Here is a 14,505-nt window from a genome sequence, read left to right on the forward strand (position 1 = left end):
GGACCAAACAGAAAGAAAACTTAATTTTCTGTGACAATAACAAAATCTAAATTTACATAACTAAAGGAAAAAGTTTGATAAATTTTTTCTATATATTTTTTTTTTTTAATTTTATTTTATTTTTAAACTTTACATAACTGTATTAGATTTGCCAAATATCAAAATGAATCCGCCACAGGTACACATGTGTTCCCCATCCTGAACCCTCCTCCCTCCTCCCTCCCCATTCCATCCCTCTGGGTCGTCCCAGTGCACCAGCCCCAAGCATCCAGTATCGTGCATCGAACCTGGACTGGCAACTCATTTCATACATGATATTTACATGTTTCAATGCCATTCTCCCAAATCTTCCCACCCTCTCCCTCTCCCACAGAGTCCATAAGACTGTTCTATACATCTGTGTCTCTTTTGCTGTCTCGTACACAGGGTTATTGTTACCATCTTTCTAAATTCCATATATATGCGTTAGTATACTGTATTGGTGTTTTTCTTTCTGGCTTACTTCACTCTGTATAATAGGCTCCAGTTTCATCCACCTCATTAGAACTGATTCAAATGTATTCTTTTTAATGGCTGAATAATACTCCATTGTGTATGTGTACCACAGCTTTCTTATCCATTCATCTGCTGATGGACATCTAGGTTGCTTCCATGTCCTGGCTATTATAAACAGTGCTGCGATGAACATTGGGGTACTCGTGTCTCTTTCCCTTCTGGTTTTCTCAGTGTGTATGCCCAGCAGTGGGATTGCTGGATCATAAGGCATGTCTATTTCCAGTTTTTTAAGGAATCTCCACACTGTTCTCCATAGTGGCTGCACTAGTTTGCATTCCCACCAACAGTGTAAGAGGGTTCCCTTTTCTCCACACCCTCTCCAGCATTTATTACTTGTAGACTTTTGGATTGCAGCCATTCTGACTGGTGTGAAATGGTACCTCATAGTGGTTTTGATTTGCATTTCTCTGATAATGAGTGATGTTGAGCATCTTTTCATGTGTTTGTTAGCCATCTTTATGTCTTCTTTGGAGAAATGTCTATTTAGTTCTTTGGCCCATTTTTTGATTGGGTCATTTATTTTTCTGGAGTTGAGCTGTAGGAGTTGCTTGTATATTCTCGAGATTAGTTGTTTGTCAGTTGCTTCATTTGCTATTATCTTCTCCCATTCTGAAGGCTGTCTTTTCACCTTGCCAATAGTTTCCTTTGATGTGCAGAAGCTTTTAAGGTTAATTAGGTCCCATTTGTTTATTTTTGCTTTTATTTCCAATATTCTGGGAGGTGGGTCATAGAGGATCCTGCTGTGATGTATGTCAGAGAGTGTTTTGCCTATGTTGTCCTCTAGGAGTTTTATAGTTTCTGGTCTTACGTTTAGATCTTTAATCCATTTTGAATCTATATATTTTTTGTTTTTGGATCACTCGTGCTTTCATTCATATTTACTCTTCTCGAATTGCAAATGTCTAAAACCTATGCAGCATGTGAATTTTAATGAGAAAAGGTGATGATACAATATTAATTTTCTCCCCTATATTTTAGCTATCCAAGTGTGTAGTTTCAGTGTGAAAAACTTCACAATGTGCAAATTTTGAAAATCACATATAAACATTTTCCCAACGTATATTCCTAGCCCTACTTATGATCATTCTTTTTACATTTTAATAAAGGTATATATACATATGAAATTGTATATTGCAACTTTAACATCAGTCACAGGACTTCTTGAGGAATATTGATCTTGAGAACAAACTATAAATAACAATGGTTTTAATGTCCTTGTTTAGATATGTTTTATTTTTTCTTTTAAAAAGAACTTCATCAAGGCTTGACCATGATTCTCCTGAAAACATTCCTGTAAACAAAGAAGTACATCAAGTAAATTAGTCTGCAGTCTTAATCTCAATTTTAATTGGTGGACAACTATGCAAAAAAAAGACTAGCTTTTCCTTTTCCTGTGTTGCCTCTGCCCTCCACAGGAAACAAGATGCTCAGTGGCCTCAGAGCTCACAATCTCTGATGTCCTAAGTGTTCTTACTACTATCCTAACTTAAGAAAGTCGATGGTGACCTGTTTTCAGAAACTGAGGGGCTGACATATCCAACCTTTCTTGGAAATGTGAAAAGGCAGCCCCAGTTCAAATAAATGAAACTGGTAACACACAGCGTTCCATTAAGGATAAAATAGAAGTATGGAAAGTCTTTTTGATATGTTTGACTTTTAGTAAGAAACACATGAAATAATGAAAGGTTCAGAAGAGAAGCAAGCTAATTTAAATAAGAATTAAGAGGAGTAAGTTCAGCTCAGTTGCTCAGTCGTGTCCAACTCTTTGCGACCCCATGGACTGCAGCACCCCAGGCTTCCCTGTCCATTACCAACTCCCGGAGCTTACTCAAACTCATGTCCATCGCATCTGTGATGCCATCCAACCATCTCATCCTCTGTCATCCCCTTCTCCTCCTGCCTTTAATCTTTCCCAGCATCAGGGTCTTTTCCAGTGAGTCAGTTCTTCACATCAGGTGGCCAAAGTTTTGGAGTTTCAGCTTCAGCATCAGTCCTTCTAATGAATATTCAGGACTAATTGCCTTTAGGATGGACTGGTTGGATCTCCTTGCAGTCCAAGGGACTCTCAAGAATCTTCTCAAACACCACAGTTCAAAAGCATCAATTCTTTGGCGCTCAGCTTTCATTAGAGTCCAACTCTCACATCCATACATGACTACTGGAAAAACCATAGCTTTGACTAGACGGACCTTTGTTGGTAAAGTAATGTCTCTGCTTTTTAATATGCTGTCTAGGTTGGTCATAGCTTTTCTTCCAAGGAGCAAAAGTCTTTTAATTTCATGGCTGCAATCACCATCTCCAGTGATTTTGGAGCTCTAGAAAATAAAGTCTCTCACTGTTTCCATTATTTCCTCATCTATTTGCCATAAAGTGATGGAACCAGATACCATGATTTTAGTTTTTTCAATGTTGAGTTTTAAGCCAACTTTTTCACTCTCCTCTTTCACTTTCATCAAGAGGCTCTTCAGTTCTTCGCTTTCTGCCATAAGGGTCGTGTCATCTGAATATCTGAGGTTATTGATATTTCTCTGGAAAATCTTGATTGCAGCTTGTGCTTCATCTAGCCTGGCATTTCACATGATATACTCTGCATGTAAGTTAAATAAGCAGAGTGACAATATACAGCCTTGACGTACTCCTTTCCCAATTTGGAATCAGTCTGTTGTTCCATGTCCAGTTCTAACTGTTGCTTCCTGACCTGCATATAGGCTTCTCATGAGGCAGGTCAGGTGGTCTGGTATTTCCATCTCTTGAAGAATTTTCCACTGTTTGTTGTGATCCACACAGTCAAAGGCTTTGGCATGGTCAATAAAGCAAAAGTAGATGTTTTTCTGGAACTCTCTTGCTTTTTCGATGATCCAGCAGATGTTGGCAATTTGATCTCTGGTTCCTCTGCCTTTTTGAAACCTAGCTTGAACATCTGGAAGGTCACAGTTCATGCAATGTTGAAGCCTGGCTTTGAGAATTTTGAGCATTACTTTACTAGCGTGTGAGATGAGTGCAATTGTTTGGTAGTTTGAACATTCTTTGGCATTGCTTTTCTTTGGGATTGGAACTTTTGGGATTGAAAACTGAACTTTTCCAGTCCTATGGCCACTGTTGAGTTTTCCAGATTTGCTGGCATATTGAGTACAGCACTTTCACAGCATCATCTTTTTGGATTTGAAATAGCTCAGCTGGCATTCCATCACTTCTACTAGCTTTGTTCATAGTGATGCTTCCTAAGGCCCACTTGACTTTGCATTCCAGGATGTCTGGCTCTAGGTGCTTGATCACACCATTGTGGTTATCTGGGTCATGAAGATCTTTTCTGTATAGTTCTGTGTATTCTTGCCACCTCTTCTTAATATCTTCTGCTTCTGTTAGGTCCATACCGTTTCTGTCCTTTATTGTGCTCATCTCTGCATGAAATGTAGATGCCGTGTAGGGCCACCCAAGATGGACGGGTCACGGCCAAAAGTTCTGACAAGTGGTTCACTGGAGAAAGGAATGTCAAACCCCGTCAGTATTCTTGCCTTGAGAATCCCATGAACAGTATGAAAAGGCAAAAAAAAAGCATGAAAAAAGGAGTAAAGAGCAGAAGGCTAGATGGCAACAGTTTCTTCAAATACTTTTAGAATAACCATAAAGAAGGAAACTGACTAAATGCAAAACTTGAAAAAATGAATTTAAAAGCCTTTAAGAATTTAGGTTAAAATAAGACAATATTTTCTGTTGTTGTCTAGATTTACTTGGAAGACCATCTTGCCTCAGTTTTGAGGCAAAGGTTACATTCACACAACTCTCTGAGCTCTAGAATCATTGAAAAGTGAATCATATTCATTAAATTATTTTTAGACAACCCCATCCCTGTGTTTTAGGAACAGCTATAGGAATTAATCTGCCTCTAGGTTAAGTTGCTCACCACCATATCAGAGCTATGAGATCCAAAAAATCTAATCTGTTCACTACTGCCTCAAGTCCTAGATTGGCTTTAGCCTTCTTGAAAAGGAAAATAATTATAACCTACTGTAGGAAAGAGATTCATACTGAAAATCTGTAATCTTAGGTTAATATGCTTCAACTAATAAACTCACTTTTCCTTTCAGGTAGTGTGTGTAATCACTAACAATTGTCTTCATGCCAACAGAAAGGGAGGAAAATAATAAAAAATAGTCTCTCAAAACTTGAAGGGTATTAAAGTACAAAGAGTCTTCCTGACTTGGAAAATATCCAAACCCTGCATCTTCTTAATTTATTCAGAAAAACACTTGGGGTCTTCCTATAATTAAACTTGCTTTTACCTCTTGCTTGGAAATACAACATAAAGGAGTGCTTCAAAGTAACAGATCAGGACCTCAGTTGAAAAGTACTATACCAGTAAACCAACATTTGAAATCCAAGAAAGAGAAGTCAAGAATTCTATGATTCGGTGTTTCCATATTCATCAGGAACGGAATATGAATATATGACTGAATTTAATTAAGAGTATATTCATTTGGGATTTGCAAGTCAAGAAAAAGACATGTTTTTATGTTTTGCCAAGTGAATACTCTGATGCTTCAAAATGTAGGTCGAAATAGTTCTCCAAGTTTGATATTTTGATAGCAGTGTGATTTTAAAAATATAATCTTCTTTTTAAAGGTCAAGAAAAGAACAGAGACTGAGGTATGCACAGGCGAGATGGGGAAGGGGCATGGAAGGAACAGCAGAAAGAATTAGGAGAGCAGGACGCAGCTCTAGAAACGGTACCTGTCCCAGAGTGGGTCGGCACGCCGCTGTCGCCTCGCACAGCGCTCCTGGAAAGCTCATCTACAAATTCCGAGATGGGCCAACGGTGGCAAGACTCCTGAGGAGGGAGCCAGAACAGAGAGGATTCTGCTCTCGGTTTGGAGCGAGAAGACAGCCCTGATGGGGAACATGGTGTCTCCTTCCAGGGCTGTAAGCCTCTGCACTCACTCCCTTGGGTCCCTACTCAGTCAGCCCCAGCCTTGGACACATAGTTGGGGTCGGCCCGGCCGCCCGAAGACCTGCGTTGCAGCGTGGTCCACCCAGGACCCAGGAAGCGAGTTTCCTGGGTCGGGGCGGGGGGGTCGCAGGCTCCTGCCCCCCACGCGCGCTGCCTCCACCGCAAACTCCGTCTGACTCAGCCTGTTTCACTTTTGACGTGCTGCCCCCCAGCCCCGGCTGGGGCCGGCGAGGTGGGCGGTGTGGGGGGTGGGGGTGATCGTGGGATGCTCCAGGGCAGTTGGGAGCGCCGGGACCGTGAAGCCGGACCGTTACCGCGCTCGCCCGAGGGGAGGGGGCGATGGCAGGTTACGCCTGCTGCCCTGCGGCGCACGCGCCTGCCCCAAGCGTGGGAACCGGCGGCCCGGGTCTCTCTGGGGCACACGCCCGGGCGTACGCCGCTCGCCCCGGGGGCTTCCATCCCTATCCGCCTGGTGCCGGCGGCCAGTCTCCCCGAGAGCGCACGCCTCCCGGCCGCTGGCTCGCCGCTGGCTGACCAGTCCCCCTTTGGAGTTCAAAATTCCCGCCGCTCCACTTGCACGACACCGTCTCCCTCGTTTGTTTTTTGTTTTGTTTTTTAAACTTTCACTTCGTTAAGTTATATTGATCCTAACCTCTTATCGCGGATGTCCCTGCCAGGGGAATGTAACGAGAATCCCCGGCGCCAGCGCCGCGATCCCCAGCGCCTGCCCGCCCCTCGCCCACGGGAAACGCCCCGGGGCGGGGCGGGAGGACCCGGGTCCGCGGCGGGTGGGGCGCGGCGGAGCTGCCTCCCGCGCGGGGGAGCCCCGGGGCTCGCCTCAGCCCTGCAGCTTCTGCCCTCGGGGTAGCTGCCAGGCGAGTCCGCGGAGCGGCGGCCGGCGGGCGATGGAGACTGGGAGCCACCGGGCGAGAGGAGGCGGGGTGGGGGAGGCGGGGAAAACGCGGGGGCGGAGGCTGGCAGGGGGAGCTGGAGGCAGGAGCCGCCCGTGCACTCCTCGCGCCCGAGGGTGCAGGAGGCTCTGAAACCTCGGCCGCGCTGCGAGCCTCTGGGGCTCGGGTGGCGGCGGGGAGGTGGAGGGGGGGCGCTGCCGCCGCCGGGGGGCGTCGCCGGCCTCGGCCCCTTTGTTCTCGCGCGCTCCCCCTGGCCGCCCACTCCCCTGCTGTCTTGCGGCGGCGGCTCCTCCCGCCGAGGCAGTCGGGCTCAGCGCCGGGGGCGGGAGGGGGCGGGGGGAGCGCGCCCGCCGCCGGGAGTGGGGGGCGATGGCGAAGCTCCGGGTGGCTTACGAGTACACGGAAGCCGAGGACAAGAGCATCCGGCTCGGCTTGTTTCTCATCATCTCCGGCGTCGTGTCGCTCTTTATCTTCGGCTTCTGCTGGCTCAGTCCCGCGCTGCAGGATCTGCAAGCCACGGCGGCCAACTGCACGGTGCTGTCGGTGCAGCAGATCGGCGAGGTGTTCGAGTGCACCTTCACCTGTGGCGCCGACTGCAGGGGCACCTCGCAGTACCCCTGCGTCCAGGTCTACGTGAACAACTCCGAGTCCAACTCCAGGGCGCTGCTGCACAGCGACGAGCACCAGCTCCTGACCAACCCCAAGGTAAGGACGCCCCGGGAGGATTGCCTCGCTGCTACGGAGATGCTGAGGTTTGGGGGAGCATCAGTGTTAAACCCTGCGCGGGGTGGCTCGGAGTATGCAAACGTTACCAAGAGGCGACAAGGTGTCGCGGATTATGCTTAAACCGGGAGTAAGTACACCGGGGAGCCCGGGGGCCCCCGGTCCTTCAGGAGGGTTTGTGTGCGGCGACCCGTGGTACCCGGAGACTTTCCTTACACACCTGTCTTGCCTGGTCTCAGATTTTGAGGCCTTGGCCCAGCTTCGGTTCGGGCCCTACCGGACGGGCTTTGCAGAAACGCAAGGAGCCGAAAGTTAACTTTTTCTCAGATTAAATCCAGTGCGTAGCGGGGATACCACCAACTCCGGCGCATGGTCAAGGTCCGAGCTCCCATTGGCCGCGTCCAGAACTCGCCTTGGGAGATTGCAGGAGGTCCTTTAGCCTTTTGAGAGGTGTTAGAGGTTTCCCTGCCTTTTCGCTCTAGACAGATGTTTTTAACTTGGGGTACAAAAATGAGCTTTCGTGGGTCGACAAACGACGTGGAATCAAATGCGAAATTCTGTGGAGATCCATCTTGGGCGGGTTCTGTGGACTCCTAGTTGTCACGAAATAGATTTTCAGAAGGGTCTAGAGGAAGCCTAGGTTCTCCGTGTGTCTAAGAACAATTGGGAGCCATCTGGGGAACGGTAAAACTTTCTGAAAATAGAAAAGCCTCCGTGAAATGTACCGAATATGCCTGCCTTGGCAACTTTTTCCATTCTCGCAAGCAAAAAAGAAAGAAAGAAAAAAAAAAAAAAACCTGGTTAGGACTCGAGGGATGGAAAGCAGAGAAAGGGAGACTCAGAAGACCGTTCCCAGTGGAGGAAAAACTTATAAAAAGCAGTGTCCTCAGTCTGTGAACTAGTTGAGCTTTGTAGTACACCTGCTTTTGCAAGAAGGCTTTTCTTTCTTTTGTTTTTTCTTCTCTTGGCCTTTTTTTACTCTTCTGATTACTTCACTATCAAAGAAAAGGTATGTATCTTCTTTAAAGTTACTGACATCCTCCCAGTTTGTTAGAGCAGTGCTTGAAGATCAAGAAAACTGTCCAAAAGGGAATGAGTCTTGTGTACACAGGAAAACTTTTGTTACATGTGACAGGATATAATTATAACAATCCAAAAGAAGAATCCTAGATCAATATTTTTAAAGTATTTAAAAATAAGCTTATCATTTCTCTGCAGCAAAACTCCTGTTCTTGTCTCCTAAATAGTTAATTCTTGAATTTGGAAAAAATTTTTAAGAGAATTCCTTTTTAAAAAAAAAAAAAAAAAGAATGAATTCTCTTAAAAAAAAAAAAGATGCTCTTGCTGACAAAGGAAGAGTATCTTAAAAATGAAGATAATAGATGAGTAGTAAGTATAGATATACAGAATTTAGAGTATAAACTTCAGTCTCGAAGAAGCAATCAATCAGATCTCAAAGACAGATGTTTTAAGTTAGGCAGCTCAACGCTCAGGAATTTCGAAACAAATTGCAAGGCTTTAGGAACGTCACTTTTTTTTTTCAAGGTTAAGCCATTAATATAAAAGAAAGGTGTGGAGCAGTAGTGATTTAGAAATTATATGGTAGTTTAGCATTTAGAAGGTGTTATAATTGGTGAAACATTGCGATTAGTTTAAGATTGTGGTTCAGGCAGTAATAAATTACATATACATATTCCACTAAGTGGCTAATACCTAATCAAGACATCGAGAAGACAGAATTTACTACACAAAGAATGCTTCAGAGTTTCGAGGTAATTTTGTAGAATGTGGCTGAAAAAGTAATTGGGATCATTAGCACATAGATTTCTAAATCACTTGGAAAGAGTGGTAATGGCTTATATGTAATCCTAAGATTTTATCTCTTTTTGTTGCAAATAAACAGTTTCCTTCCTGTACCAGTTTGGATCCTGGCAACGATTACTTTGAAGAAATATCTAAACAAAATAAGATTTTTTAAAATAAAGCATTAAAGAAATGACAGAACTGGAGAAAGATACATTAATGTTACAGAAAATGATGAACAGCATCCCATTCGATTTAGTCAAGGTTTCCTCAGCCAAAGCAGTATGTATCTCTTTATCCAAATTATGATTGCATTGGACCATTTATAGAACATTAGACATGTTCTTTTGCAGTCACCTTTCCACTTTTGAGCAATGAAATGCTCAATTTGGAAATTCTGGTAAGCAATTAGTGATGGAAAAATTCAGTGTAACCAAAATATTGTGCCAGAGCCCATCACATAAGCAGAATGTTTCCACAGTGCCCTTGCAGTTAAGCAGTACCCACCAGCAAGTGCTGTTGCATCTTGGCTACCCAGAACTTACCTCTTTATTGAAGGCCTGGGTTCCCCAGCCATTCTCTTTGCAGAATGTCTAGATTCCCTACAGTGTATTGGATCCTGATCACCTCCAACCTTCTCTGCTTTATGACGCACTGCCGCAAGAAGCCATTTGAGAGATCTCTTCTTAGAAAAAGAGAACAAGGGCTTTCTCCTCTCTCATGAGTTTACTACATTAGTTATAGTAAAAAGCAGGGAAGGGGAAAGAATAATGCAAATGTATAACTTCTTATGCTGCAGACTACTAAAGAGGTAGTGTGAATAAATTTGACCTTTGACTAATAATTTCTTTAAAATATCTCTAAGTCCTAGTCAACTTATGTTTTGAAATGTATCCTTGTTTCCAAAGCAGAAACTATATCCAGTCATGTAATGTAGTTCAGTTCAGTCGCTCAGTCGTGTCCAACTCTCATGCGACCCCATGGACTGCAGCATGCCAGGCTTTCCTGTCCACCACCAATTCCCAGAGCTTACTCAAACTCATGTCCATCATGTCCATGATCCATCCAACCGTCTCATCCTCTGTCGTACCCTTCTCTTCCCGCCTTCAGTCTTTCCCAGCATCAGGGTCTTTTCCAGTGAGTCAGTTCTTCACATCAGGTGGCCAAAGTTTTGGAGTTTCAGTTTCAGCATCAGTCCTTCTAATGAATATTCAGAACTGATTTCCTTTAGGATGGACTGGTTGGATCTCCTTGCAGTCCAAGGGACTCTCATGGATCTTCTCCAACGCCACAGTTAAAAGGAATCAATTCTTCGGCGCTTAGCTTTCTTTATAGTCCAACTCTCACATCAAAACATAACTACTAGAAAAACCATAGCTTAGACTAGACAGACATTTGTTGCAAAGTAATGTCTCTGCTTTTTAATATGCTGTTGAGGTTGGTCATAGCTTTTCGTCCAAGGAGCAAGTGTCTTTTATTTTTTAACCATTTATCATTTCTTTATTATTATTATTTTTACTTTACAATATTGTATTGGTTTTGCCATACATCAACATGAATCCGCCACAGGTATACACGTGTTCCCCTTCCTTACCCTCCTCCCACCTCCCTCCACCAAGTGTCTTTTAATTTCATGGCTGCAGTCACCATCTGCAGTGATTTCGGAGCCCAATAAAATAAAGTCTTTCACTGTTTCCATTGTTTCCCCATCTATTTGCCATGAAGTAATGGGACTGGATGCCATGATCTTAATTTTCTAAATGTTCAATTTTAAGCCAACTTTTTGACGCTCCTCTTTCACTTTCATCAAGAGGCTCTTTAGTTCTTTGCTTTCTGCCATAAGGGTGGTGTCATCTGCATATCTGAGGTTACTGATATTTCTCCTGGCAATCTTGATTCCAGCTTGTGCTTCATCCAGCCCAGCAATTCACATGATGTACTCTGCAAAGAAGTTAAATAAGCAGGGTGACAATATACAGCCTTGACGTACTCCTTTCCCAATTTGGGACCAGTCTTTTTTTCCATGTCCAGTTCTAACTGTGCATACAGATTTCTCAGGAGGCAGGTCAGGTGGTCTGGTGTTCCCATCTCTTGAAGAATTTTCCACAGTTTGTTGTGATCCCCACAGGCAAAGGCTTTGGCATAGTCAATAAAGTAGAAGTAGATGTTTTTCTGGAACTCTCTTGCTTTTTCGATGATCCAATGGATGTAGGCAGTTTGATCTCTGGTTCCTTCAAGTAATGTAGTACTTCATGTAATATAGTACTCAAGTCAGTTATCCTAATTATCAAGTCAAGTCCTAATTATCAAGTCAAGTCCTAATTATCCACAGGGCAGTGATCTGCTCTTTGAATTGAACATTGCAAAAAAAAAAAAATCTAAATTTGGGGTCAGCTTCCTCTGACTACGGTTCTTATCACTGAATTATCTCTTTGTGACTAGCTGTTATGTACGCTAAGGGTTTTGGTTCTCAACCATGGCAATTCATTAGAATCACTGGGGGAATTTTATTTTATTTTTTCAGCAGAAGAGAACACTTTATTGACTTTATTGTTTGCTAACTACACCTTAATTTTTAAAATGTGCAAAAAGTCGTATGTACTTTTTCAAAATTGTTTTTTGAGGTATGTTAGCAAAAATGTTGGGTATCACTGTTCTAGGCTCTTTACAATAATAATCATTTCTCTGAACCACACAACATAAAGTAATCTACTTTATACATTAATTACTTATGCTTTTTCATTGATAGCTTTAATATCTTTCTAATAGCCACCTTGGATTTTGATGCCCAAGAACATTCCCTACCAGAAAAGAACAGTAAGAAATTAAATTAAATAAAAATGAATGTATTTCTATTTGTACTGCTCCCTCCCAAATCCTCATCTTTGAAGACAGAATGATTAACTTCTCTTTTAATGTTAATAGTCTCCAAATTGATAATCTAGTTCTAAAGAACTTATTCTCAAATTCTATAAGTTTAGAGGTGAAAATGTCCTAGAACATAAAAGGACATGAATAAATTAAAGTATGAAATGGATCACCCTGCGTAGAGATGCTGAATACTGATTTTTGGACACATGACCAGCTCTGTTAATATCTGTCTGTAATTCACTGATTCAGCTATGCTACAAAAACCTTAATAACCAACTGAATCTCTTTTTTGCAAATAGGACAAGAAGCCCCAGCCTTCTTTAGTCTTCTGGCACAATGAAAACAAGTGACAAGATGGCCTGTCCTCCTGTGAATAATGTTCCCGTTTCGTGGTCTTTTCTCACACAGATTACATGGCTTCAGAAGATTCTGGCAAACCTCCATGTTTTCTGTATCTTTTCTCTGTTCAAAAAGGTTATCTGATTGTTCTCCCATGCTTGACATGGTCTCTTGGCTTTCAGAACTATGAGCCAAATCCCAAGAATTCCACCAAGTTGCAAGGATCAAAATGTTTCGAGCTTTCTTCCTTTTGTATGTATCTTTAGGTCTAACAACTGGAGCTGATACAGTTCTTCTGCAGTCAGGGACATCAATTCCTTCCCTTTCTTGCTTTTCAGGTATGGCAGTGATATCAGATGTGGAGAGAGAATGGGTTAACTTAGAACAATCTGAATACCAATCCTTCCTCAAGGCCCAGCAACGAAAACAGTACCTCTTGCTTGGAGAGTTAAATTTCTTGCACTCAGTACACTGCCACTCATCCTCAGAGGTAACTTCTATATCAGTATCGTCGCTTATGGATTTAGGGTCCTCAGGGTCATCATTTTTTCCCACTTCAATCACCTTTTTGTCTCTCACTTTCCCTACTTCTTCACTTGTCTGTTCAGGATCAGCAGCTTTAAGTTTTATTCCAACACCAAATTGCTCTGAGACTGACTCATTCAAAAATTACAAGTCATCTGTGGTGTCGAAACAACGGCAGTACTTGTATCCTGATTTGTCTGTAAATCAGTTGAGCCATTACTTCTAGGTGTATAGTTATTTCTCAAGTTTCCTAAAAACCACCAAGGCAAGCCAGCTACATCCCACTCCTCAAACCTGAGGTCCAGTCTTGACGTCTCTTCTTGAGTTAAATTTGCTACCAAGTCTTCCTCTTCTCTAGAATTTCTGCATTTATACTGTGAGGTAGGCAGTGTGGGATATTGCATTCTTCAGTTCTTTTCCTGGAATTGGAACTTTCCTCTACACTTTGCTTCAGTTGGTCTTGACTTGGAATATCCATACTGTGCTCCTGTGCGATAGCGAGAGTCTGAGCAGCATCTGTAGTAGCAGTAGCTAATGTGACAAGATTCTTTCTTAGCATATCATAGAGAGAGCTTTTTAACAGTGAACATTTCACCTTGTGCACCTGCTGCTTGCAAAATCTTTAAAAGAGGCAGTTTTGGTCGTACCTGATTGGTTTGCTCTGGAGAGATCCTGCAAGTACTGTCAGATGCTGAACACTGGGCAGAGGTGGAAAATGATGTCATTTTGGCAGTGAAGTGACGTGAAGTCTGCTTACGGCCGTTCCATGAGTCTCTTTCCGCCAAGCCCGGCAGGTGTGGGGGCATCACTGAACTGTCCCTAAGGTCTTAGCAGCATTTTGAAATGGCAAGTAGTCTGGGGGAACTTTAAAAAAAAGTTCGGATGCCTGTGTCCAGCCTTTAGAGATTCACACTTGGTCTTGGGTGTGTCCTGGGCATTGGTAATTTTAAAAAAGTTCTACAAGTAATTCTAGTCTGTAGACGGAGTGAAAATAAACACTGGCTTAGAAAATGTCTTCATCTGTTGTTCAAGAGAAGTAAAATAAGAATCCAAAGGATTCATCATGATTAATATTTGTGTATTTAGGTTAAAAGATGGTACTGATGCTACTGAATATAGAGAGTTGGTATGAAAGGAAGGACTCAAATTCTGAAGGAAAAGAAGAGAATCCTTTAAAATTAGTTTAATGTAAATGAAATGAACTTACGGAGTTCCAAACATTTGCCTTTGCCTCATTGTAGACATTGGATGGCCAAGAAAAGATGAATTATTAAAACTGGCCTCTTGAGAGATCAGAGAAAGTAGGTGATTAGAGGCTGTGTATTTTATTTTTGAGTTTTCTTTCTCTGATAAGAAAAACCTAAAAAGAGAGGACAAATGTCTATTTCTAAGAAATCAGTACTACTAAAAAACCTAAAAGAAATGCATTGAAGAGAAGAAAAACTTAGAACAGAACTGGAAGAGGCTTCAGGCTTTAAGAATATCCCCTGAAATTGGATGTAATTAACTATAGGCCTTTGTGGCTTAGTCACCTTCTTGGTACCCTTCTCATCCATTCTAGTGTGCCCCTTCCCCCAACACACACACTCCCTGTACAGACAGTAAGGCCTGCTGGGGTTAATTTCTGAGCTTCATTCTTGAGTCACATGTTCAACGTGATATACTTTGTGGTCTAGGGAGTCCATCATATCAAAGTTAATAAAAGGCTAATCTGAATTGTGACAACTTATCTGTAGCCTTTATTTCTCCATGAAAAAGTGGCTTACTGTGGTTGTTTTTCTCTGGTGATAATATGAAGTAATATTGGGGATGTACATCAAATTTAAGTCC

At 42.7% G+C, this 14,505-nt stretch overlaps 1 protein-coding gene and 1 pseudogene across 2 annotated transcripts in view; one reads left to right on the plus strand and one right to left on the minus strand.

Annotated features, from left to right (window-relative positions):
* The first annotated feature begins 6,634 nt into the window (after positions 1-6,634).
* Positions 6,635-14,505, plus strand: part of KCNMB4 (potassium calcium-activated channel subfamily M regulatory beta subunit 4) — a 78,544-nt gene continuing 70,673 nt past the window's right edge. For both annotated transcript variants that reach the window (XM_055580446.1, XM_055580455.1), the window contains exon 1: positions 6,635-7,119. In XM_055580446.1, coding sequence (XP_055436421.1) covers positions 6,784-7,119 — 336 coding nt within the window. In that variant the 5' untranslated portion in view covers positions 6,635-6,783. The remainder of the gene's footprint in view (positions 7,120-14,505) is intronic.
* LOC129652172 (protein Mdm4-like) lies at positions 12,061-13,400 on the minus strand (annotated as a pseudogene).

Source organism: Bubalus kerabau, chromosome 1, assembly GCF_029407905.1.
Source record: "Bubalus kerabau isolate K-KA32 ecotype Philippines breed swamp buffalo chromosome 1, PCC_UOA_SB_1v2, whole genome shotgun sequence".
Taxonomy (NCBI): Eukaryota; Metazoa; Chordata; class Mammalia; order Artiodactyla; family Bovidae; genus Bubalus; species Bubalus kerabau.